This window comes from Herpailurus yagouaroundi, unplaced genomic scaffold (assembly GCF_014898765.1).
Source record: "Herpailurus yagouaroundi ecotype Mexico unplaced genomic scaffold, PumYag 186, whole genome shotgun sequence".
Classification (NCBI taxonomy): Eukaryota; Metazoa; Chordata; class Mammalia; order Carnivora; family Felidae; genus Herpailurus; species Herpailurus yagouaroundi.
In genome coordinates, this window is record NW_024412417.1 from 11,338,468 (window position 1) to 11,363,775 (window position 25,308).

Sequence of the window (25,308 nt, forward strand, 5' to 3'; positions counted from 1 at the left end):
TCCTGATACAGAGGCAAGTACACACCGTAAAAGGATTACAAAGGTGTAAGAATAGAGTGAGGAGTAGACTAGTGAGGAAAAGAATGAAAGGGAAAAGAACAGAATGAAGAGCAACCTATCAAGCAAATACTTGATCAGAGTGAAAGAATTGACAGCACAAAGGAAAATAAAAAGTAAAAAAAAAAAAAAAGAAAGAAAAAAAAAGATCTGTACAATAATGGGGAAGTGTCCCATGTTTTTCAACAGTTCGCTTGCTTAACAGTCAATACTACAATGTTTTTGGGTGTTTCATCCCCTCTAGTACTTCCTGAGATCTCAGAACGTGAGGCTGTGAAATTGCTGAGGAAAAATCTGACATGAAAGAAAATTGCAAATTATTTATTTTACCTTTGTATAGCCAGTATACAGTAGATAACCAGTGAATGTTTGTTGAATAATGAATGTATGCATGCATAAATATCAAGGTGGCGGTGATCCTGTATATCCAAAAACCTTACAAGTAGATAGAAGCATGGGAGTAACACTTGCTTAAGAAATTAGGCGTGGTTTTTAATACTGTCATAAGAAATTGTTCGTAAAACCATAAGAGTAGAGAAATTCACTGGAATAAGAGATTGAGGGTGGGAGGAAAAATAGAAGACTGTGGATTACCCTTGGCAATCCCTTTAGTTAGAAAATGTATATCAGTTGGGATGCTCTGAGTTATAAGTGACAGAAAACCCAACCTCAGCTGATTTCAGCAGTCTCATAGGTGAAAAGCTTGGGCCCAGTGCTGTCCTTAGTCATGGCAGAGTCCATTAGATCTCCCTTCTGTGTTACACAGCTGCAGCCTCAGACCCCACACGGTGGCTGCCAGCAGCTCAGGCACCTTCGTTTTGTTAACTTCAAAACCAGGGAGCAAGATGGGGCGCCTGGGTGGCTCAATCGGTTAAGCGTCCGACTTCAGCTCAGGTCACGACCTCGCGGTTCGTGAGTTCGAGCCCCGCGTCGGGCTCTGGGCTGATGGCTCAGAGCCTGGAGCCTGCTTCCGATTCTGTGTCTCCCTCTCTCTGCCCCTCCCCCGTTCATGTTCTGTCTCTCTCTGTCCCAAAAATAAATAAACGTTAAAAAAAAACAAAAAACAAACAAACAAACAAAAAAAAAAACCAGGGAGCAAGAGGAAAGGTTACTGTCCTGAAAGTATTATTAGTGTATCTCATTGATTTTCATTGAAATCCATGCTCAGCTCTGAGCCAAATCAAACTCCAGAGAGTATCAAACATGAAAATCAAAAAGTATGGCAAGTTTCCAGCTCTACTAGCCTACATTCTGGAAAAGCAGTCCTAGATTCTGCTATTGCTGAACTAAAGCTACACCTGCCTCAACTGCAAGGTCTCTGTATCTCAGGCACATGGTCTCCTCCCGCCTCCTCACTGCTCACCTGAGTCTGACTGGCTTTCTTTCCCCCTTATTGCAGGCTCCCCAACATTGGCCTGACCATTGGCTTCCGACTTCTGGGCCATTTTCCTGAGGTTACAGTCCCTACCTTTATCTCTGTTCTCCCGAGAATTCTAAATATCCTAGTCTCCCTACCCAAGGAAAAAAGAGTAGGATTTGTAGGACAGCAGTGAGGTGTTCATGTGTTTAAGCTGTCAACACTTCGATATTTGTTTGTAATAATTCAAGTTCAGAATTTTTCTCACATCCTTCCTCACCCCAGTCAATAAATACTTCTAATCGTATAACTTAGGGGAATTAAGAAGAACCTTCCATCAGTCCTACTTAAGTTCTTCTTTGAGAAGAGATAGGCACTTTCTGAGGAATATACATAAGATATGATGATGCAGATTTTGTCATCCCAGTACTAGATATTTTAGGCAAAACCTCAGCAACTAATTTAGACAGTACAATAGCAGTATTTTGAAGTAGTTCCTACATAGTAGAAATATCCAGTAAGATCCAAATTCTGTTTAAGTTCTACAGAGATTTTTATCATATGCTTAAAAATACCTGTGTATAAGTGAAAGCTGTTATAGAGTGAGAAAAGTAATCTCATTCATCTATACACTCCAGACAAAATGTCAAGCCCATTCTTAATGAGACTCCTAGAGATAAATATTAGCCCTTTCTTTTGATAGTCTTTTCTTTGATAATTACCTTTGCTCCCATGAAGTTGTCCTTTATGTCTGTCTTAGTTCTTTTTCTTTGATTTTGACCACGTCAAAGTGATATTTTAGGAATGATTAGAAATAACATATTAGAAGAGGTACTTGGCAGGTTTTTCACTCTCATAGGAAGATATACAAATAAGCAAAGGAAGAAGGCTAGAAACCACTCTGTGGTGCTGGATTAGAACCAGAGGTATCAATGTGAATTCATGATTTTTAATATATTTTCTGGTGGATAGATAGATGCAGAAAAATATAGATGTGTGTGTAAACATGGCTGATACACACACACACACACACACACACACGCTTCTTAGCCCTCTCTGCTCAGACAGCTTGGAAGCAGTGACACCCTAGTAGCAATGAGCATACCTACCCCCCAGATTTTGTTTTCTAGATACCATTCTTCAGCAAAAGAAACCCAGGCTCTTTGGAGTAATGGAGGTTGCCAGAGATGAGATAGGAAAAATACAAGATAAGCCTAAAACATCATAGATGGCCAGAAAATTTAAAAGTTCTCAAAAAATGATGGGAGTGTATCAAAAGGACACAGGACCCAACTTGAAGGAGTTCTCAATGCCCAAAGCTGGTTCAATTTAGGCAACAAAGTAAATGATAGTATTAGATTATAACTCATAACATAAAATAAATACCTATGAGTCCATACGCATACAAATAAATAATTGAATTAATAAATGGGGTAGAAGGGAAAGTTCTTTTTACCACAGAATGCTAATTAAGAAATGTAGAAGAATAAGAAAAATTGGAAATCAACATTATCACATACCACAGTAATAATCATTGCATGTAAGAGCCATCAATGGATGCTAAAACATGAGTGGGTAAAAGTTTGATGTAAAAGAGGATACATTCATGGTCTTCCTGTATCTCCCCAAGATATTTGTTATTTTCAAATGGAAAAATAGCAACATTACAGTGACAAAACCTGGCAGACACCACTTTAGCCATGTGATCAGAGTTAATATTGCCAATAGTAAAACATCAACATCACTCCAATATGTTACACTGAGAAGGGCATCACTTCTCTGGGATTCTTGCCAAAAACATAACTTAATTCTAATGAGAAAACATCACATAAACTCAAATTGAGAGACATTCTGCAAGTAATTGGCCTGGGCTATTCAAGAACATCAGGGTCATTAAAGACAAAGAAGGCTGGAGGATCGGTCACAGATTAAAGGGGACTAAGGAGACTTGGCAGCTAAATTCAGTGGGGATCTTAGTTGGCATCCTGAGCCATAAAAAGGACATTAGTGAGGAAAATGGGAAAATGTACATAAGATCTGTAGATTACTTTATAGTATGATACCAGTGTTCATTTCCTGATTTCAGTATTTCTGCTATGGTTACACAGCTGGATGAGGAGTATATGGGAACTCTATATTTTTGCAACTTTTAGGTGATTCTAACATCACTTCAAAATAAAAAGTTTTGTGTGATTTCTTTTAGAGGAGGGGGACTTGGAATGGATGGTTTCTTTTTTTTTTTTTTTTTTTTAATGTTTATTTATTTTTGAGAGAGAGACAGACAGAGTACAAGCAGGGGAGGTGCAGAGAGAGGAGACACAGAATCCGAAGCAAGCTCCAGGCTCTGAGCTGTCAGCACAGAGCCCGTCGCAGGGCTTGAACTCACAAACTGTGAGATCATGACCTGAGCCAAAGTTGGACACCCAAGTGAGTGAGCCACCCAGGCGCCCCTGGAATGGATGGCTTCTAAGGCTTCCTCCACTCGGCCTTATTATTCTAGGACACAGTGATGCAAAATGAAGAATGGCAGAAATTTCGGCACTTTTCTGTTTTGTCTGTCAATTAAGAAGTATGTTGAGACAGATGAAAGTAGGATCAGATTGTAAACTGACAACTCAGTTTGGTGGGATATATCCTGAAGAGCTACTGTTGTTCCCAGCACATACTGAGTACGATGGTCTTTGCCTCCGGGATGGTCAGTGTACTGGAGCTTGAACATGATGTGGTCTTCCCCGTTAATCACTTAGATTACCAAAGTCTCTCTTCCTAGATGTTTTAAAATAATGGAGATGGATTAGAATGATATAGAAATTAAGTCTTGAGATAAGAGAACAAGAGCCCCCAAAGTGGGCCCTGAGATTTTTTTAATCTGGGGGTCTGACAAGGCAATGAGAAACATTCAATAAGATAAGCAATTTAGAAGGCCTTTGGGATTAAACATTTTGTGTATGAGGAACCAATAGAATATTCCCATTAAGATTACTGTGAGATAATTGGGTGTTTCACTCCAGCGCAGAATGGAGATACATATATTTGGGAATAAAGAGAAAGGTAATTCTGGCATTCCCTTAATACTATTTGCCAGATGATTGTACTGAATCAAGCCTATACTTTCATAATCCCGTTATGACAAATTTCTCAGTAATAAATTGGTATGTTTCATTTAGCAGATATTTACTGCTAAGAAGTAAATATTTCAGCAAATGTCAGGAAGTTACGACATGAGTTCTAAACTCCCATCAATGGAGATGATTTTTGGTTCTTGGGTATTTGGGGGCCTGTTTCTTTTTTCTTTTTATTTTTTTTAATTTTCTGTGTCATTTTTTTCTTTAAGTGAGGTATAACAGTGAATCAAGAAAATTGTGTCAATGAAATGGAAGTCTTAGTGCCAGAATATAGTGGAAAAATTTAAGAAATTGATTTTTACCATCCTAATGGTTAACAAAAGTCTTAGCCCTAACTTATGTGGGTGTGATGTCTTCCATGGAAGATTAGAAGTTCTGTATCTTATTTCTGCAGTAGGAGCATACAACCTATATGAAGTTTTCAAGTCTCCACAGAATTGGAAAGTCAATGTGGGCACTGTACTTTGAAACATGTATACTGTGGGCCGAAGGTGTTTTTTAATCTTTCATCTCTTTTAAGGATCAAATATCATGAGAAAAATAAGCCATGGGCATTACAAACGTGGTCTGGTGAAATTCAATATTCACAATGACAATTCAGAATATGAGCTCCTTGGGGGAAAGTTAACCCACCACTCTAACTTTGCATCCAAATATCTTAAAGTGTGCCATTGGTTTTATGAAAAGGTTTTGATCTACACTTCTAGTTTAAGTTCAAAAGAAAACCTACATTTTAAAGTGTATTCTTTTTCTGAGTCTATTGACTTTGAACTATAGCATATAGTTTTTCTCATAAATCTAACCTGCCACTATCTGTTTTTAAGACTTTGTAAACTTCAAGTGGTTATGATGTGTGAAGTTTGGATTAAACTAAAATTTTTAGAAAACACATGTTATATATTTTGATTGTTTTGAATTTTAACATGGGCCAGTCAAAAGCTTGAGTGTCTAGCAAAGTAATATACTATACTCTATTACTATAAGAAATCACAGAAAATTGCCCTTTCCCATCGTGTTAACAATAGACCAATGAAGCAGCTGTTCTTATTCTTAATGTAGTTGTTTGAAAAACTTGAACAATTTAATGAAAATGTCTCTACTCATAAAACTTAAAATGCTCACACATGGAAAAAGTCATAATGTTTTGGCAAATATCTCTTTGTTAGGAATGTGAATGAGGTATACCTGCTTCATAACTAGAATTCTGTATAAGTGGTATAAAAATGTGGGGAGAGGCCAACTGAAAAAGAAGATTTTGACAAAGGATGAAGGAAAGCTCTTTAAAAATGTAGATAGTTCTTGCTCAAACATATTTTTTGACAAGGAATAATTATAATATGTACCCCTCTCTTGTTTTCTCTAGGTGTAATTCTTGGGTCATCATTTCTACTCAGCATAAATGATTTTCTGCTTAAAACAAGTCTCAGAGAAAGAAATCGGATTCTGATAGGACCATGCTGTGCTACTGTCAATCTGGAAGCTAAATGGTGTAAACACAGTGGCAATCCAGGCCCAGAACAGTCCACACCAAAAATATCCATTGATTTAAGAGGAGGTCTGCTACAGGTCTGTGGGGTTGGCCACATTTTTCTCCTAAGTTTTCAACTAGCCTTTGTTCATTTGTTTTGTTTTTGTTTTTGTTTTGAGAGAGAATGCATGTAAGTGGGGGAAAGGGGAAGAGGGAGAGAGAATCTTAAGCAAGCCCTGTGCAGGGCTAGATCTTAGAACCGTGAGGTCATGACCTGAGCCAGAATTGAGAGTTGGACACTTAACAGACTGAGCCAACAGTCTGGGCCAACCAGACTGGGGCGTCCCCCAGTCCCCAGGCATCCCCACCTTTGTTCATTTTTTGAACTGTTACACTAAATTTTGGTATGGTGAAGAAGAGTATTATCAGATTCATTTCTCATTAAGGTTTTTTAACAGCTTTATTGAGATACAACTCACATACCATACAATTCACCTAATTAGAGTGTATGATTCAGTGGTTTTCTAGCATATTCCCAAAGGTGTGTGATCATCACTACAATCCATGGTAAAACATTTTCACACACACACACCCTCACAACCCTGTACCCATTAGCATTCATTCCCCATTACCCTCTAATCTCCTCTCTAGGTCTAGACTACTAATCTGTTTTCTGTGTCTATGTATCTGACTGTTCTAGACAATTCATGTAAGTGGAGTCAGACAATATGTGATCTTTTGTGACTGGCTTCTTTCACTTAGCATAGTGTTTTCAGGTTCATCCATACCATAGCAGGTACCAGTACTCCATTCCTTTTTATGGACCAAATAACATTCCATTTTATGGACATACCACATTTTGTTTATCCATTCATCAGCTGATGGATACTTGGGTTCTTTCCACTTCAGGCTATTATTATGAACGATGCTGCTAGGAACATTTGTGTACAAGTTTTTGTGTGAACATATGTTTTTGTTTCTGTTGGATATGTTACTAGGAGTAGAATTGCTGGGCCATTAAACTTTTTCTGATTATAGACTTTTCTAATTACAAAAGAGTCAACTTGTTTCCAGCACAGTGTCATCAGCAATATGTAAGAACCATTTGCTAATCAGGTTCCTTAGATATTATAAACACCTGATGATTAATACTTGACATACATTCAATTGCAGTTTTTTAAGCATTTGATTTACAGCCACGTATGGCCTGTGTGAGGGTATTCAACTCATTCCTTGGTAACTTTCTATTTGGTTAGATGTGAATGTATTCTTTATACGATTTCATGTCCCCCGAGTTTGACATAAATCCAAATATCTTGAGAAATCCATAATTACAGAAAATGGAAATGACTAATTTGTTAATAATGGAGACATATTATATATGAACTTCTTGTTTTCATCTAAAAGTTGTATTGCCTCAACTCTTTCACCAGTTTTCTTACTGACATGGAGCTAGATGTGGAAAGATCCTAATAAGTTTTTGCTTAGTATTGCTCTGGAGATTTTGGGCATCCATCAGAAACCTTCATGTATTTAACAATAAGCATGTATTAACATAAGTTAATAACAATATTAACTATATTGTCATTTTCCCAAGACAGCAAAGTAACTCCACATTAAAATCAACAATAAGACAAAAATATAGTATATCATCTCTACATTAGAAAGTCGCTCTCTCAACAATTTAAAGCCTAGAGTGTAGTGTTCAGTTCCCCAGCTCGACTTTCCACTTATTTCTATTTTTCAGTATCCAATAAAACTAACATTGATGAGAACAAAAGTAGACTTAGTATCGTATCTCTTGCCTTCATTTCTGATGCCTTAATTCCAGAAAGCAGGACCTAAACTTAGGAAACTTACCCACAGGTATAGGGTTATTTTTTTCCTACTTGATATATTTTTTCATGTTAAACTGGTTCTCTTAGAAATAATGGTTGTATTGCCTTTATCTAATATCTTCAGAAAAATAGAACAGTGTTGACATTTTGAGTCCTCTGACATGAATCACTGCTACCCACTGGTCACACTTCTGTTATATACTAATACTCTTCACATGCAGAAAAAGAGAATTTCATCCTCTTTATTACAGGAAACACCAAGGCCTTTGTTCTAAAACTCTACTGTACCTCCTATATGGTTAATTCTCAGGGGTTGTGGAATACTATATGTTGGCACATTCTCACTAAACACAGAAGTTGGGAGGCTTCTGAGTTCAGGTGCACTGAGCACCTTCCCTCTCTTTTTCTCTGACAAGTAAAACTGCAAAGAAAGGAACCCTCTAATTAAGATGTGTTTATTTTTTTTTTTAATTTTTTTTTTCAATGTTTATTTATTTTTGGGACAGAGAGAGACAGAGCATGAACGGGGGAGGGGCAGAGAGAGAGGGAGACACAGAATGGGAAACAGGCTCCAGGCTCTGAGCCATCAGCCCAGAGCCCGAAGCGGGGCTCGAACTCACGGACCGCGAGATCGTGACCTGGCTGAAGTCGGACGCTTAACCGACTGCGCCACCCAGGCGCCCCAAGATGTGTTTATTGAATCTTATGACAAAATGTAAGAAGCTATTCCACAAGGTTTTTATTATTACTTTATTAACATTTCGGCCTAGATCTTCAGTGCCTTCTCTCGGACCACAATAGATCTTGTTTTCTCTCTTAGCTAAGTTAGCTCATAAAAATGACCCTGCATTAACATAATTTCTTTGGTAATTCAGCATTGAAAATTGATGGATATTCACACAATATATGATGTAATTGATTTCTTGTTTTTATATATTTACTCAGGTAATAGAATTTCATCCTATAGGTCAATGACTTCTTAGAAATTATAGTTTAATTATTGTCAATAATTAAATTGAGCATAATGACGTCCCACATTAATTCAAGTATGATTGTGCCTAATTATCCTCATGAACTGTTTGTATTTAAAAGCCACTAATTTTTTCATATGATTTTTAAAGGTTTTCTGGGGTCAAGAACATTTGAATTGTTTAGTTCTTCTACATGAATTACTCAACGGATACCTTCACGAGGAGCGAAATATTGCAGTGCACGTTCCTGAAGCAGTGCCACAAATGCCCTCTCCTATAGAAAAGAACCAGATGTTTAAAAGTGAACAGAGTTCAGATGACCTACGGACAGGCCTATTCCAGTATATACGAGATGCTGGTAAGTAGCAACAGCTTCATTATGAGTAAGAGTTTTTAACTGCACATTCACTGAGTAACACATCAAGATCACTGGAAAAGTACATTAATACCTGCAGTACAAGAATAGTACATTACCACTCATTCTCTTAAGGGAAAGTTCTTAATTTGTTCCTGTCTCAAACCACATAAAAATGTAAAACTGATCAACCAGCCTATTATATTCTTGTATCTTCCTAATTTTCTCTTTCTGTAAGAAATCCACATGTTCCCTTCCAAAAGCATACAAATAATTATCTTTTCACTTAACAGAACCTTTAAAAATGCCTGGTGTCTATGAAGTCTTGTTTTACAATGAAACCGAAGATAGCCCAGGGATGATGTTATGGAGATATCCGGAACCTAGAGTGCTCACCCTTGTACGGATAACTCCCGTGCCATTCAACACCACAGAGGATCCAGATATTAGCACAGCAGACCTTGGCGATATGCTACAGGTAGGTTGTGACTATTCATTTTTTAATAAAAGCAGTGGAAAAGTACTGATTAGGTACTAGGAAAAAAAGATTAGAGCTACCTATTTTTTCCATCAGTAGCATCAGGGAAATACACAATATATGTATGTATGTACGTATGTACATACATATACACACACATATATATGTACACATATAGATTTAGAAATTTTAGAAATTTTAAAATAGGGAATAATGTAATTCAGATTTATGATACATGCCAATTTTGGGAGCTCTCAATTCCACTTTTAGCCCTTTTGTAGGTAGGTTATGTTACATAGTCTAACTGTAACAGAACAGGTGTCATTCAATTCAACACACATTTTTTAAATACCTACTGTGTGCTCACAGTCTTAAGCATTTCTAGAACTGCTTTATGAAATAAAATATGTCCACATAAGGCCAGAATGGATGACTCCGTTTTCATCTTCATTTCCAGAGCTAGTCTTAGGTTTCAGGTAGGCTGGTAGGAAAACCGTCTAACCAGTGATCCTATTCCATATGATTTTGTGAAAATTTGTTGCTTGTCAGTTCTCTAAGTTTAATATAAATGTCACTGTGGATATCACTACATTATCATTCTACTTATTAATATCCTACAGATCTGCATTTCTCCAAAAATTTGTTTTCCTCTTAGTTTTCCACCTGTTACTAGATCACACAACCGTCTACTCAGAGCAGTGAGTCTATTTCCTTCACTCCCCACATCTAATTCATCAACAAGTCCTTTCAGTTCTGCCTCCAAAATAGGTCCCTATTCCATCTACTTCTCTCTTTTTACTGGTACAACTCTAGTCCAGGCTACCACCTTTCTGTTCCCTGCTACAGTAGCTTCCTAATTGGTCTCAATGATTCCATTCTTGACTCCCTGTAATGCATTTTCCATACAGCAGCTAAAGTGATCTTTTTAAAATGTAGATCAGGTCACATCAGTCCCCTAAACCTGTTGGTGCCTTCCTCTACTTCTTAGAACAAAATTGAACCATCTTGCTATAACCTGTAAGGACCTCTGATCTGTGCCCTGTCCACCTCTCTGACTTGGTCTCATACCAGGCTCCCCATTTCTCACTGTGCTCCAGCCATACTGGCCTCTTTTTTCTCTTTGAGCATACCACCTGAGAGTCATTTCTGTTGCTCTGTTCCCCAACTTTGTTAGTCAGGTACCAGCTCAAATGTCTTATTGTGGCTGGTTCACACTTCTTTATTCTAAATTACATTACCTTGTTTTACTTTCCTCATAGCTCTTACTGCTATTTAGAATTATTGTATGCATTAATTTATTTACTTGCTCATGGTCTTTCTCTCTCCACCATTAGAAAATAAGCTTCTTGTATTTCTTCATCACTTTTATCCAGCCCTTGGTACACAGAGATATTCACCAATTTTTTTTTAATGACTACTCTATACTTAACAAATAGGAAAAATTCAAGATTCATTATTAACATGATGGCATGTTAGCGTATTAACATTAACATATGCTTATTTAATTCTTGTTTAAATTCCTGATTATAATATATTTAGTCAGATATTCATCTTCTGATTTGGTAACAATAAAATGTGTTATTGTTTTGTCAAGTGAACTTGAGTGTTCAGAACTATCTGATTTGCTAAGATGTCAACCGTCTCTACTTTGACTTTTTTTTCTTATGATGAGAATTTTTAAAATCTCTCTTAGCAACTCTACTTTTATTCTTTAAATTCTTAAATTTGTTTCCTCTCCTATTAAGATCATATTCATGATTATCTTCTCTACCAGCATTCTTGGATTATTTTTGCTAAGTAAAATAGCAGTATCTTTTTTTTATAATTTTTTTAATGTTTATTTATTTCTGAGACCGAGAGAGACAAAGCATGACCAGGGCAGGGTCGGGGGGCCCAGAGAGAGAAGGAGACACAAAATCCAAAGCAGGCTGCAGGCTCTGAGCTGTCAGCACAGAGCCCAATGCAGGGCTCGAACCCATGGACCGTGAGATCATGACCTGAGCCGAAGTCACACACTGAACCAACTGAGCCACCCAGGCACCCCCAATAGCAATATCTTTGAATACTCCTGTCTTATGAGAATCATCCAGATGCAGAACATCTTTAGTATTTTCAATCAAAATGAAAAGTTTTGCATCATGTAAGGGCTTCTCTCTAACTGCTTTTAGGGTTCATAGTTATAACTACATGTTAATACATTAACTATTGGTGGTAGTATTGTGCCAGTTGTATTGCATAAGGCATGTGAGATAGTAAGTACATTCACCGATGACATGTTCCTTATCTTCGCACTGACAGTAGAGAGGCATTATGGTTCAGAGGATGAACTCTAGCCAGAATGCCTGGGTTCAAATTCTGACACTGCCACTTGCACACTATGTCACCTTCGACAAGTAACTTAATCCCTAAGCCTCAGGTTTTTTGTTTTGCTTTCTTTCCATCAATAAAATGAGGCTATTGGTAATGTGATGATTAGAGGAATTAATGTTTGAAAGACACATAGAATAATGCCTGACACATAGTGTGTGCTATTTAAATGTGAATACTACTAATTACTACCATGATGATAATTGTCAAAAGTTTGTTTTTTTTTTTTTTATCAGGTATAAGCATAGGCTAGACCAAGCTAGACCAAAGCGAGTAGAGGCTGATGATTTTGCAGTCAGCTGGCATAGTCCAGAAGATCTGGGATAGTTCCAGGGTCTAGACAGTGGACTTGTTACATAAGCAATGCAATGCATGAAGGAAGCCTGGCAGGTTGCAACAAGCAGAGTTGGTATCAGAGAGTTCCTGCCATATTTCACATCTTGTTGGAGAGACGGGAACTGAGATGTGGTCAGAGTGCAAAGACGAGGATGCTGGTCTAAGAACCAAGAGAGGGTTGACCTACTATAAGTTGAAAGGGAGAGTTTTATCCCAACAGTAAGAAGGAATGCGTAGAATTTGATAACTGGGATAGAAGAATAAAGCAGGACTGGCAGAAGGGTGCCATACTGCTGCCATGCTGGTCTGATCCTTATGTTTGCCTGACTAGGAGCAGAATTTGCCCAAAGGGTTGGGGTAAGCCTCATTTGTAGAAATACCTCTTGGGGTTGCAATCTTAGAACTATACAAACTATTTTGTTTCTTTGGAGCTTCTGTTGAGAACAGAAAATATGTTGCATGAATCATAGCTTTGATTCAATATGACAGCTTTTTCCCTGAGCACTTGCAGTGCCAGACCTTGAGCTTGCTCCTGGGGATACAGCTCCTCGACTGAACACTGAAATTAATGTTATTTACCTTTCAGAGATATTGCAAGAATTGAATGAAATTTTATAGCTAAAACAAATAAATGCCTTACACATAGTGAGCCTTCAACAAATGTTAATTTCTTTCCCTCCATTCCTCCCTCATAAGCAAATGCCTGGACCACTAAAAGAACCTTCTAAATAGAATTCCAGCCTTCAGTCTTTCTTCCTTCATGCAATCCTACTAAGTTCTTAAAGGAACAAGTGGATTATATCACTTCTTTGAGAAAACCTTTCAGTGATTAAGTCTCCCTAGTAGACTGACCTTGAGGGCCCTGCATAACCTCCCTAGTCCCCACCCAGCTTTAGCTTTCACTCCATTACACGTGATCTACCTTCTAGTCAGACATCTATTCAGCATTTACCAAACCTATCTGTGACAGCCTGACTTCCATACCACTTCCTTCACTTGAATCTCCCTTCTCTCCTTGAAATCCTACCTATACTTCCAAACACCCGCTGTGCCCTCTACTCCTTGAAGCCTTGCCTGGAAACCATCTCCAAACATAGTACCCTCTTCCTCTGTAGTCCTGTGACACTCCATAGCACCACTTTTATGCTATTTCTCACCTTATCCTTCACATTTTAACTATGTGTTCATATCTTGTCTCGTAAATTATAGTTTCCAATGGCAGTGATCATATCAAATTTGTCATTATGTCCCTTATAGTATCTACTGCAGTGGAGATGCATCAAATGGATGCGTGAATGTCCATGTTCCTATTTTGTATTGCTCAAAAATATTACATTGTTTGTCATTATTTTATGGAGCTGTTGAATGAGTTTGGGTTTTACAAACTGAATTATGTCAAGATGCATTGTGTTATGCTCCAGTGGTATTATCTACGGTAAACACACAGTCTAATGTCATTACGTTACATAGGCTCTTGGTGAGATCACTGAATATACTGCCAAGCCCACTGCCCCCTGGACAGAGGCTAGTTCTTAAATATAAAGATAAGTTAATCTCTTTGGTTTTAAGCCTAAAAACAGAAATCAAGTTTGGTTGACTTTTTCCTTGAGGATCGTTTAGTTCATTAAAAACTGACCTTATAAAGTTCGCTTAGATAGAACCCTCAGATTTGTCCATTTGTGTATGTTTCCATGATTGATAATGGGATTTATAAACAGGCTCCCCATATGAGTTTATGGAATTTATTTTCTAATTGTAATGAAAAATATGGAAAACATGTTTATAGTATTAAATCAAACGAACCATAGGTTCTGAATAAAGACCCTGAAATTAATGTTCACAGAAAGCAAAGGGAGCTTATTTTCTGGTCAGTTCATAGTTTTTATCATGCGAAATTTTAAGTATTAGTAGTATACTTAGGTATCAATAAAATTACAACCTGTAGGGTAGAGTAATGCCATCAACCTAGAAGGAATTTTGTACCATCTTAAATGAGGTTAAATATCAGAATTTCTGGCACTATGTATTCTAAGTTTTCCTTTCCTCGTCCTATTGTTTTCACTGCCTACTTGGGATTCAATTTTGGAAATACAGATATACCCAGATTGTAAAATTTTAATCCGTTTTTGGAGTAAAATTGACAATGGATGTTTTCATTCTCACACAGATCTGTCATGGTGCTTATTCTCTTCTCTCGGTAATGCATTATTTCTGTTTCATATTTATTTTCACTTATGTGTTGCACTAAATTTTTAGGTGTATTCATTTGGTATGTGAGAATAGGCCAAACTAAATATCATCTTTCTTTGAAGATTTTAAGAGTAAAAGCTTGAGCATTACAATTCAAGACAAACACTAAGGGGATTGAGATCACTGAAGCAATTTACACAGATGGGAAGCAAAGTGAAAGAAGTAAAATGGTGGAAGTTAAGTTCTGTATTGAGTACAATGCAGACTAAAAGGAAAGATGTAAAGGCTAAAGTTGGGAATTCTTTTAATGCAAGAAACATCTATGGTGTACATCAGATTCCTGGCGTGCAAGTCAGAGGAGAAAGAAAGAAAATGTTTAAATAGCTTGAGGAAAAGTTAACACAGGTTCACAAAACTTTACACTAGAAGAATTCGATACTTAGATTCAAATCTATACCTTCAGAAAATATGAATATAGTATGGAGCTCCCTCAAAAAACTAAAAATAGAACTACCCTACAACCCAGCAATTGCACTACTAGGCATTTATCCATGGGATACAGGTGTCCTGTTTTGAAGGGACACATGCACCCCCATGTTTATAGCAGCACTATCAGCAATAGCCAAAGGATGGTAAGAGCCCAAATGTCCATCGATGGATGAATGGATAAAGACAATGTGGTATATACACAATGGAGTATTACTCGGCAATCAAAAAGAATGAAATCTTGCCATTTGCAACTATGTGGATGGAACTGGAGGGTATTATGCTAAGTGAAATTAGAGGAAGACAAAAATCATATGACTTCACTCATATGAGGACTTTAAGACACAAAACAGATGAACATAAGGGAAGGGAAACACAAATGATATAAAAAGGGGGAGGGAGGCAAAACAGAAGAGACTCATAAATATGGAGAACAAACTGAGGTTACTAGGGGGTTGTGGGAGGGGGGATGGGCTAGATGGGTAGGGGGCACTAAGGAATCTACTCCTGAAATCATTGTTGCACTATGCTAACTAATTTGGAGGTAAATTTTAAAAAATAAAAAATAAAATTAAAAATAAATAAATAAGAAAAAGAAAAAAATGAATATAATTAAGAAATGACAAGATAAACATCTCTGTTACTTGTATTTCCAACCTCATACCATTTCCCACCCACAAATACTTATTTAATGTCCCCTTAATATAGCGTAGGTTACTACAGGGTATAGACAGTGAGGATATAAAGAGATAAATCTGTCCCTGCTCATACAGGGTTTATCATCTACTTGAAAATAGAGGGCATAATTGCATATGCAAGCACATAAGGTGGAATAGTTGAATAAAAAGCTAAGCCCGCACAGTCATTTAGGAGGAATCATATAACTGGCATCTGAAAAGTAAATTGAATTAACGGGGACAAAAAAAATTAATTTGTTACTAAAGCTGTATGATTTCATAGCACTTTCTCAGTAAAAAGGCATTTTCAAGCATCAGAATTTAGTACAGAATTCTTCCATGAAAAAAACATGACTAGAGTCCATAAACGATATCTTCACAAGGATGACAGAAAGAAAAAAGACAAAAGCAAGCTGTGTCATTTGTTTATTTCTGGTGGAGAAGGAGAAAAGCAAGCCAAAGAAATCAGTGCACTCACGTCCAATTCGCTTTTGTTTATTCAGTTCAAAAGTCATGGAAATTAGTTTTTAAAGTAACGCTAATATGATTATAAAAATCAAAGTGAAACCACATTGGAAGGATAATGAAAAAATTGCATACTTGGAAACCAAGGAGAGAATCGAAATGGTTGAGATCTGGGTTATTTTTGCTCCAATGTGTTATGATCATTTATCTTTTACACCCAGAAATGTGTTAGGTGCTTTGCATAATAACCTCCTTAAATCTCATTCTATTCTGTGAGGTGCACATTATCCCCATTTTATAACTGGGGAAACTGAGGCCAAGAAAAATTAACTGGACTTCAATTCTAAGACTTAAAATGGGAGAGCCAGAATTCTATCCCAGGTCTTTCTGACTCCAAAACCCATGTGTTTTGCCCTGTTTGTAAAACATTGGGATAATAATTTTGTAGATGATACATTCTGGTGACAGCGAGTGAGCTACTCTGTTGAGAAATGTGGAAAGAAGAAAAGTAAAATTATCCTTTTGCTTCAAACTATTAAATCGTGACTCAGACCCAAAATGTGCAAAATAACCTTAAATAAACAAAAGGGCTCCTAGACACACAAGATGGACTGCATATTAAGATATCTAAAGGAAGAATGTTTCCTTCAGAAGGAAAACTGGTCAGCTGTAGAAGCCTAGGAGGGTCACAGAAGCATTTGTTGGCAGATCTTCTGGCAGCATCCAAAGAAATGGTGCCCAAGCGTCTGGTTCACCTGGTAGCTAAATCCCCTTTATGGAGATGAATGTATCAGCTGTCAGATCTCTGTGTCTAACATTCAAATCATCTAACCACCCAAATAACCTTCTAAAACTTTGGCTCCCAGAGCAATCTGTCTACAGAGAGAGTATCATACATTGCTCAGGCCAGCATCAATATCCAGGCTGCTTGGCAGTTATACATCTCATGGTAAATTAATAACTTGGCATCTGGTTTATATATCAGTCTCTAGTGAACTTTGTTGCATGACTCAGCATTCCTAAGTCTAGTCAGCGCTAGGACACTGTGGAAATTTTCTGAGACTGCAAGACCAATGGCCAGATCTTTAATCATGGTGAATCCATCATGCTAAGGACCCTCTTGTGGCTACCTGCCTTCCTAGCAGGCTGGTCTTTCCCAAATGACATCTCTATCGTGCATTGTGTCACAAACCTTTCTAAACAAAATTACACTCCAACTACCTTGAAGAGTTGTGAGAAGTAGATATACTATATTTAGAGCACCAGCGTAGTGTCTTATGTAAAGGCTGAGTAAATTATTATTCCAACACGCAGTAAATGGTAGCTGGTATTGATACCATCATTATCATCATCATCGTATCACTTGATCAAAGAACCTGGACCCTACCTTGTTAGACCAAGAAAGCCCTTCTGAGAAAGTCTTTCTCAGAAAGACTGTATTCATAGCCTGTTAATTTCAGAACAGTTGTTAGGAATCACATGCCTGTGACTAGTGGGGTGCTTTCACCGACTGGGAATAGCTCCTCTAGGAGACACTACTTTCCCAAAGCTCCATGGTCAGGGCTTCCAAGGTAATAAATATGTAAGCTATAGTTGTATGGGTTTCAGGTAGCACAAACCCCACCGAAGCTGGACTTAAAAACAGAGGGATCTAGTATCAAGATACAGTGGGGAGTTCTAGAGGCCAAGGCCAGCTGAGCCTCTTGAAGGACGAGGCCAGAAATGGAAGATAGGAGCCCAGCGGAGTATTTATTCACTATCACTTCACTATGCTTCTTTCCCTATGTTTGTTTCATTCTTCCTTTTCAACAGACTAGCTTTTCTCCTTCTTTTCAGGCCACCAGGTAGTCTCCTCACAATTCCCACAGCACAATTTCCAGAGTCACATTTACAGGTCCAGCATTCAGTCCAGTTCTACATTCCTGGTTGACCTAGAGTGGTGTCAGGTGCTCTTGGCTCATTCAGCTATGGCCACGACCAACATGTGAATTAGGGGTCATTGTGAACTTTGCAGATACCCCCAAAAGAGATCCATTGTATGTCAGACTTCTCTTACTGTTCCTGTGTTTCACCCTGGCTAGTTTGGCCACACTCATGGTCAGTGCTGGCCTCACACTGACAGCTGCTTCTTCCCAATCTGGTGGACTCTGAAGGTCTGCACAGTGTATTCTGCTCTTCCAAGAGGAAAGCCTGTTGTATATGGCCTATAGTGTTAGGGAAGAATCACCACTGGCAGAAAATCTCCAGAAATACAGCCTCAGTAAAGAAAAAAACTTTACTCCTTTTTGCTCCGGTTTTTCCAGCTTTTCCTTTTGCAGATATCTGGCAGAGCTGTTTCTCTGTGTACATCAAAGGCTGGCTGTCTGCATCTGGAGAAGAGTCTCACGTCACTTTTTAAATCTTCTCATTGTCCTCCCCTAACATCCTCCCAAAATATCAATTAGGCAAGCTCCTATGCCTTACTGACACACAGGGGATACTTGCTTGTGCCCAAAATGCTTAAAAGCAGTACCTTTCTTGGTCAGTGTTTCCTCTATAACACAATGACTAGGTCGCAGCGTCACAGATTCTCCACTCTCCCAGTTCTAATGGTGCAGGAGAGCTTCCTATCGAAAATAATTTTCTAGTTTTGAAATCGAGTGTACAATGTGATGTTTCATGTCTGTAGCCTAGTGGGGATTTAATTGTGTGTAGTTTTCTGATAATATTCTATCGTACCTACTCACCCACAGACAGAACTGAAGTTTCATTAAAAATTGTAGTGGTCTTCTTTTTCATAATTACATGGAAACATGTTTCGAGTCAAACAGTGATACCCAATATTATCCAATAAATTAAAAACTAGAGTTTTGCTGCTTTAAACTTGACTTTACGAGCTTCCTGTAATTCTAAAGCACATGTACCTGATAGGCAAAGGTTATGATATTAGCACATGGTGACACTACATAAAAAGAATCCTCTGTGAGTTACTTGCAATCTAATATGATGTGCCTCTTCCATGTACAGCTTTAAAAGAATACAAGGAAATATTCTTGGGTGTTTCTTTTCAGCTGTGTTGGGCGGTTCACTTATAGCTGCAAATATGTTCCCAAAATCCTGAGCCTTTTTATTTTATAAGCACCTCCTGTCACTGGCAGCTGTACTAATGTGTCCCAAAAGGCTTTGCTCCTATCCATCATCCTTAGGAGGGGTGCTCAAAGCCCAGATATGAGATACATTGTTGTTGAAATGCAGAAAGAAAAAAAAGAAGTCTTGGGGGCTTTGGGGAAGTAAGAGACAAAGCCAGACTCTTAGGAAATAAAGGAAAAGAAAAAGTCCTGTGTACCCAATGGACACAATAATAAATGGTTTTGAATGATGGGTAACAGTGCTGGATCGACTACTAAGTGTTTCACATCCAGAAGCATTGCTTCCTTTTTTGGACAATGTGGGGGGAACCTAAAATAGAGTATTCCCTGAACACACTTTTAATCATTCTGTCTTTGTACTGGTGTAAAAGTACGAAAAAAGGATCTAGGAGTATATTGAAAAGAGCTCTACTTTAAAACTTTGAGGTTAACTCCATAAATACAGATACAAGGACGTAGGCTAGGGCCATCCGGGCTGCAGAGACAGACAGGGCGCTAGTTCTGCTCTCAAGGCATCTATGGTCTTTCAGGAGGGGTAATAAGTACACAAAATAAGGCAAGGTAGACCCATGAAGTGCCACAAGGAGAGTTTACATGTGACTGGAAAAACAGGAAAAGGCTTCACAGAGGAGATGGCAATTGAAGGGCTCCCTGTCAGCTGAGTAGGGTTTCAGCATAAAACGAAGGGAAAGGGCATATAAAGAAGAAATCAGTCTGAGCACAATTTCAGAATTAAGAGAAGACAGAATTTATTGTCTGGGAGGTGGCAAATAATCTGGTCTGGCTAGCATAGGTTACATAAGTAAGGGATTAGCACAAGGGTGATAAGCTGCAGACATGGTTTTTTAGTCCATGGTCCTTTCCGTGGAGGGAAAGAGGAAAGTAACACGTTCATTGTGAACCTAGTATGTACCCGGCACAGACCTTGTGCTTTTCTGTGTCATGTCCCCGCGATCCTCACTGTAATGTTGTGTAGCAGGTAGTATCACCTCTGCTTCTGTACTTTAGAGCTAAGGTAACTCAGGTTCTGAGAAGTCATATGATTTCCCAAAGATCACAGACAAGTAAGGAGCTAAAACCAGGACTCAAAGCTAGGTTTGTATGAATTTTTTTCTTCTGTGTTGTGCTACCTTGACTCCTTTTAGATGGAATTGTGTTTGATTCGATAAGCAGTGGAGAGCGATGGGCAGTCCCGGCCTTTGGGTAAATTGATTTACTAGTCTGGCAAAGAGTAGAATGTAGAAAGAAGAGACCAAACATGAGAAGACTGTTAAGGGTCTCAGAGAGGAGACAACAGAGGCTGTGGGCTGGGGGCGGGGTGGGGGCAGGGTATGAGGAAAAAGAAATGAATACAGGAGGCACTGTAGAGAAAAAAAAATTATGCTCTTGACAACTAACAGCAGTCAATTAATGGGAGGGAGTAAGGGAAGTCATAGATGACTGCTAGATTTAAGCTCAGTGGGTAGTATGATAAGACTATTCATAAAATTTTGGAAATGAGTGTGTCTTGTGCTAGGCACTATTCCTTATGTTAGGCACCATATCCAGATTATATCTACTCCTGAAATCAGCTCTGCAGAGGTGAGCGTTCTTCCCTTATTATAGGCAAGAAAGCCAAGAATCTGAAAAGTTAAATGAGTTGCCACGGGCCTCTTCTGCACATAGATTCACCATACAGTTTCAAGGAGTTTATAGATTCCTGTAAAGTATACATGAATCCTCAAGGAAGAATCCCAACAACACAGGAAAAACACTGTCGGAGCTACCGAGATCTGCATCAATTAGGATTAGGTTCAGATATGAGAGACAGAAAATACCAGACAACAGCAACTTAAACAAAACCCATGTTTCTTTTCCCGTCACACGTGAGAACAATCTGAAGGTAGACAGACTAGGACTGTCAGTATCTCCACAAAGTTGAGAGGGCCAGGGCATCTTCTTGCTTCCTGGTGCTCTGTTGTCCAGAATTGTGTCATCTGGCCACTCCTGGTGAAAGGGGAAATTGGGGCTCTTTGCTGAGGAAGAAAAGAAGGAGAGTTAGTGAGAGACAACAAGCATTCCCTGCCGGCACCACTGATGTGACTCCCACCGGTCCCGCCTGCTGCGCTGGCCACCCCTGGGACCCAGTCCTGCTTCTCACCTGGGGTTGGGGGGGAGTCATTGTTCACTTTATAAGGCAGTAAGAGAACTCGCTTTCTGGTTCACTAGTGAACTATCTGCTGAAGCAGCATTTGTAGAGAAAACTGAAAAAGCAAATGGGATTTTGGATGGATGGATGGGTGGGTGGATGGATGGATGGATGGGTGGGTAGGTAGGTAGGTAGGTAGGTAGATAAAGTAGGTAGGTAGGTAGGTAGGTAGGTAATTTGAAATGCTAGCATTCCTTGCCCTTCAAAAATAAGAGGTAAGGAAGGAATCTGTCAGTAAGACATGCTTTTAAAGTATATGGTAGTGCTATTGCCAGGTCGTGGGGTAGTTCTATTTTTAATTGCAAATGGGAAGAATAGTGAAGTCATTGTTGTCCTGTCACTTTATTTGGTGGTAGAAATTTTATTCATCTGTTTCTCTTTTCCTATTAAATACTCATGCATTAAAAGGTGAGGGGAAGCATTTCTGTCTGGAAATGAAGAACTATGCTTAGCAATGTGTTTAATGTGTACTTCTCAGTAAGAAAAATGTTTGGGATGTTAAAAAAACATGAAAGTATAGTAAATATGAGTTGATGGTTTATAATCATCTTTTTATGAATTATTCTTTCCCAATAGAAGTATTTTTGCCCTATAAAAGTCAAATAAAACCCATTAATCATAAAGTATAAATTATTTCTTGAAAGCTACAATGTTGAAGAGAAAAGCGAAATACAGGCAGAGAAAAATAAAGTGCAGAGAGGTAATATAGCCCATTTGTTAAGAACAAAGATTCTCAAGGGGCACCTGGGTGGCTCAGTCAGTTAGACATCTGATTTCAGCTCAGGTCATGATCTCCCGGTTCATGACTTCGAGCCCCACATCGGGCTCTCTGCTGTCAGTGTAGAGCCCGCTTCAGGTCCTCTGGCTGCCCCCCGCCGCCCTTCCCCACTCAGATGCGCTCTCGCTCACACACTCTCTCTCTCTCTGTCTCTCCACCCCGCCCCCCTCTCTCAAAAATAAATAAACATTTTTAAAATCTTTTTTAAAAAGAGCAAAGATTCTGGATCCAAAGTAGCTGAGTCCAGATTCAAGGTCTGCTGGCAAGACCTTGGGCAAGATACTTAACTTCTCTGTACCTCAGCTTCCTTATGTGCAAATTAGGCATAATAATAGTTCATACCTCTGAGTTGCTAGGAAGAATAAATGCTTGCTAGATGTAAAAAGCACTTAGGTCAGTGTCTAGCACATAGTGCTAGCAATTACTACTTTCCTCTAAGGGCTTACCATCTCCAGGTGCCAATTTGACTCGTGCTCTGCCCTAGATTTTGAATGTTGGAGAAAAACTGAACTTTTATCACAAACTACAAATTCTTTATCCCTTTACCCATCCTTTTCATAAAGACATTGCTGAAAAATTCATTTTTGTCATATATTTTCAACCATGCATGCCTTCCATTTTTTTACTCCTAGTTAGGAAAAAAGAAATTAAATTTTAGAGCCTTACATGTTTTGTAGCAACCTCTTTAGACACTGCATCAAAGTTAAGAATCTTGGTTCTGTTACATGTTAGCACTTTTTTGTACTATTTATTTATTTATTTATTTATTTATTTATTTATTTATTTATTTTTGAGAGAGCGAGCAGAAGTGGGGGAGGGGCAGAGAGAGAGACAGACAGACAGACAGACAGACAGAACCCAAAGCAAGCTCCAGGTTCTGAGCTGTCAGCACATACCCCGGTGCAGGGCCCAGACCCATGAACTGTGAGATCATGACCTGAGCTGAAGTTGGATGCCTAACTACCTGAGCCACCCAGAAGCCCCAGCACTTTTTTTTGTTTTGTTAGAAGCTTTACTGAGAGATAATTCACATCCCATCCAATTCACCTACTTACTGGGGATCATTGACTGGTTCTTAGTCTATTCACAGACTTGGGCAATCATCACCACAATCAATTTCCAAATATTCTCATCATCTCAAAAGGAAACCCAGTGCTATCACCCTCCAGTCTTCCCAACCCCCAGCCCTAAACAACCACTAATTTACTTTCTGTGTCTACATATTTATATATTTTGGACATTCCTTGTGAATGAAGTCATATCATCTGTGGTCTTTGTGACTGGCTTTTCTGTCATGTAGCATAACGTTTTCACAGTTCACTCATGTTGTATCATGGACCAGTATTTCATTCCTTTTTGTTTACAAATAATACTCCATTGTATGGATATACCACATTTTACTTACCTACCATTCATCAGTTGAAGGGCATTTGAATGTTAGCACTTTGTGAATCCTTTCCTGCTTTATTTAGCTTCTGTTCTGTGCTACAAACTTGGACCAAAGGTGCTGATGATGATTAATTATATTTGCAAGGTGTTCTTACAAGCATCTTTCAAAGAATGCCCAAGCTTAATGAAACAAATGCACCAACTGTCACCCAGTTTTATACATTAAGTGTTATTGGAAGTGCAGAGAAAGAAGTTAATATAGTAGTTGGTGAGCCTGAAAAGTAGGTTTAAAGCCAGATAGTAGAGGATTTTAATGCCATATTGAGACACTTGGGCTTTATTCCATAAGCACCTTATTCTATGAGAATAGTCATTAAGGTTATTGAGCTGAGTAACAACCATGGCTGATTACAGAAGGAAAGATGAATGAGAGACTAGAAGTTGGGCTGCCTGGAGACCTATTCAGAGCACAATTGCTCAGCAGTAGTGAGAATGATGGTTGGAATGGGAAGGAGGAAATGCATGTAAGAGAGAAACAGCTGGAGGTAGAATAAATAGATTTCAATGTCTGGGTGCAGATGATAATAGGAGGGGAAAATTAAATGACTCTAGCCTGAGTTACTGGTTAGATGGGATACTACTAATGGGGACTGGAAATGTCAGAGAAGAAATGGGGTAATCAGGATTGTGGAAAAGATACTAAGTTCTGCCCTGAACACTTATAATTTAAGATTTTAGAGTACTAATTATGATGAAATGCCTACCATAAGTTTGGGAATGCAGGAAGCCAATTCAGAAAAGAATCAGGTTATTTAAGAAATGGTTTGGGAAAAATCCTCATAGAAGTAAAAATTGAAGCCATGAAAGTAAAATAGGGAGAAGTCACATGCAGAGACTCTAAGTGAAGACCCTAAAGATAAGAGAACTGAAAATAGAACCATGAGAAATCTCACTATGTCTAATAAATAAATAGTAGATTAGGAATTGTGGTGGCTTGAATAGTGTCCCCCCAAAATTCATATCCACCCAGAACCTCAGAATGTGACTTTATTTGGAAATAGGGTTTTGGCAACTGCAATTAAGTTATGATGACGTCATACTACATTAGAGTGGGCTGTCATCCAATGATTGGTATCCTTATAAGAACAGGGAAATTTGCACAGAGACAAATATACATAGGGGAGAAGGCCATGTGAAGACAGAGGAGGCAGAGGCTGAGGTGATGTAGCTACACACCAAGGAATACCAAGGATTGCCAGGAGCTACCAGAAACTGAGCAAAGGCAAGGAAGGGTTCTTCCCTAGAGCCTTCAGTGGACCATGGCCCTGCTGACACTTTGATTGTGGACTCTTAGCCTCTAGAAATGTGAGAGAATTAATTTCTGTTGTTTTAAGCTAGCAAGTTTGTGGTAATTTGGTATGGAAACTTCAGGATATTAATACAGAAGTCAGCAAAGAAGCAGTCAGAGGGGAAGATCTAGGGAGACAACAGGGTCAGTTTAAAAGCATAGTGAAAAGTTTAAGTAGCACGGGGAACTCTGCGGTATCATGACTACCAACAAAGTATGTTGTAGACCGGGGGGGGGGGGGGGGGGGGGGGGGTTAAAAGTTTTTAATTTTGAAACATTAGGTGAAATTTTAATTGGAAAGAATTTT

The 25,308-nt window shown here is 38.5% G+C and overlaps 1 protein-coding gene across 6 annotated transcripts in view; it reads left to right on the forward strand.

Annotated features, from left to right (window-relative positions):
- The window catches only part of VPS13B (vacuolar protein sorting 13 homolog B), a 795,663-nt gene that overhangs the window by 643,335 nt on the left and 127,020 nt on the right, over positions 1–25,308 (forward strand). For all 6 annotated transcript variants that reach the window (XM_040494096.1, XM_040494094.1, XM_040494093.1 and 3 more), the window contains 3 exons: positions 5,903–6,105; positions 8,967–9,174; positions 9,465–9,649. In XM_040494096.1, coding sequence (XP_040350030.1) covers positions 5,903–6,105; positions 8,967–9,174; positions 9,465–9,649 — 596 coding nt within the window. The remainder of the gene's footprint in view (positions 1–5,902; positions 6,106–8,966; positions 9,175–9,464; positions 9,650–25,308) is intronic.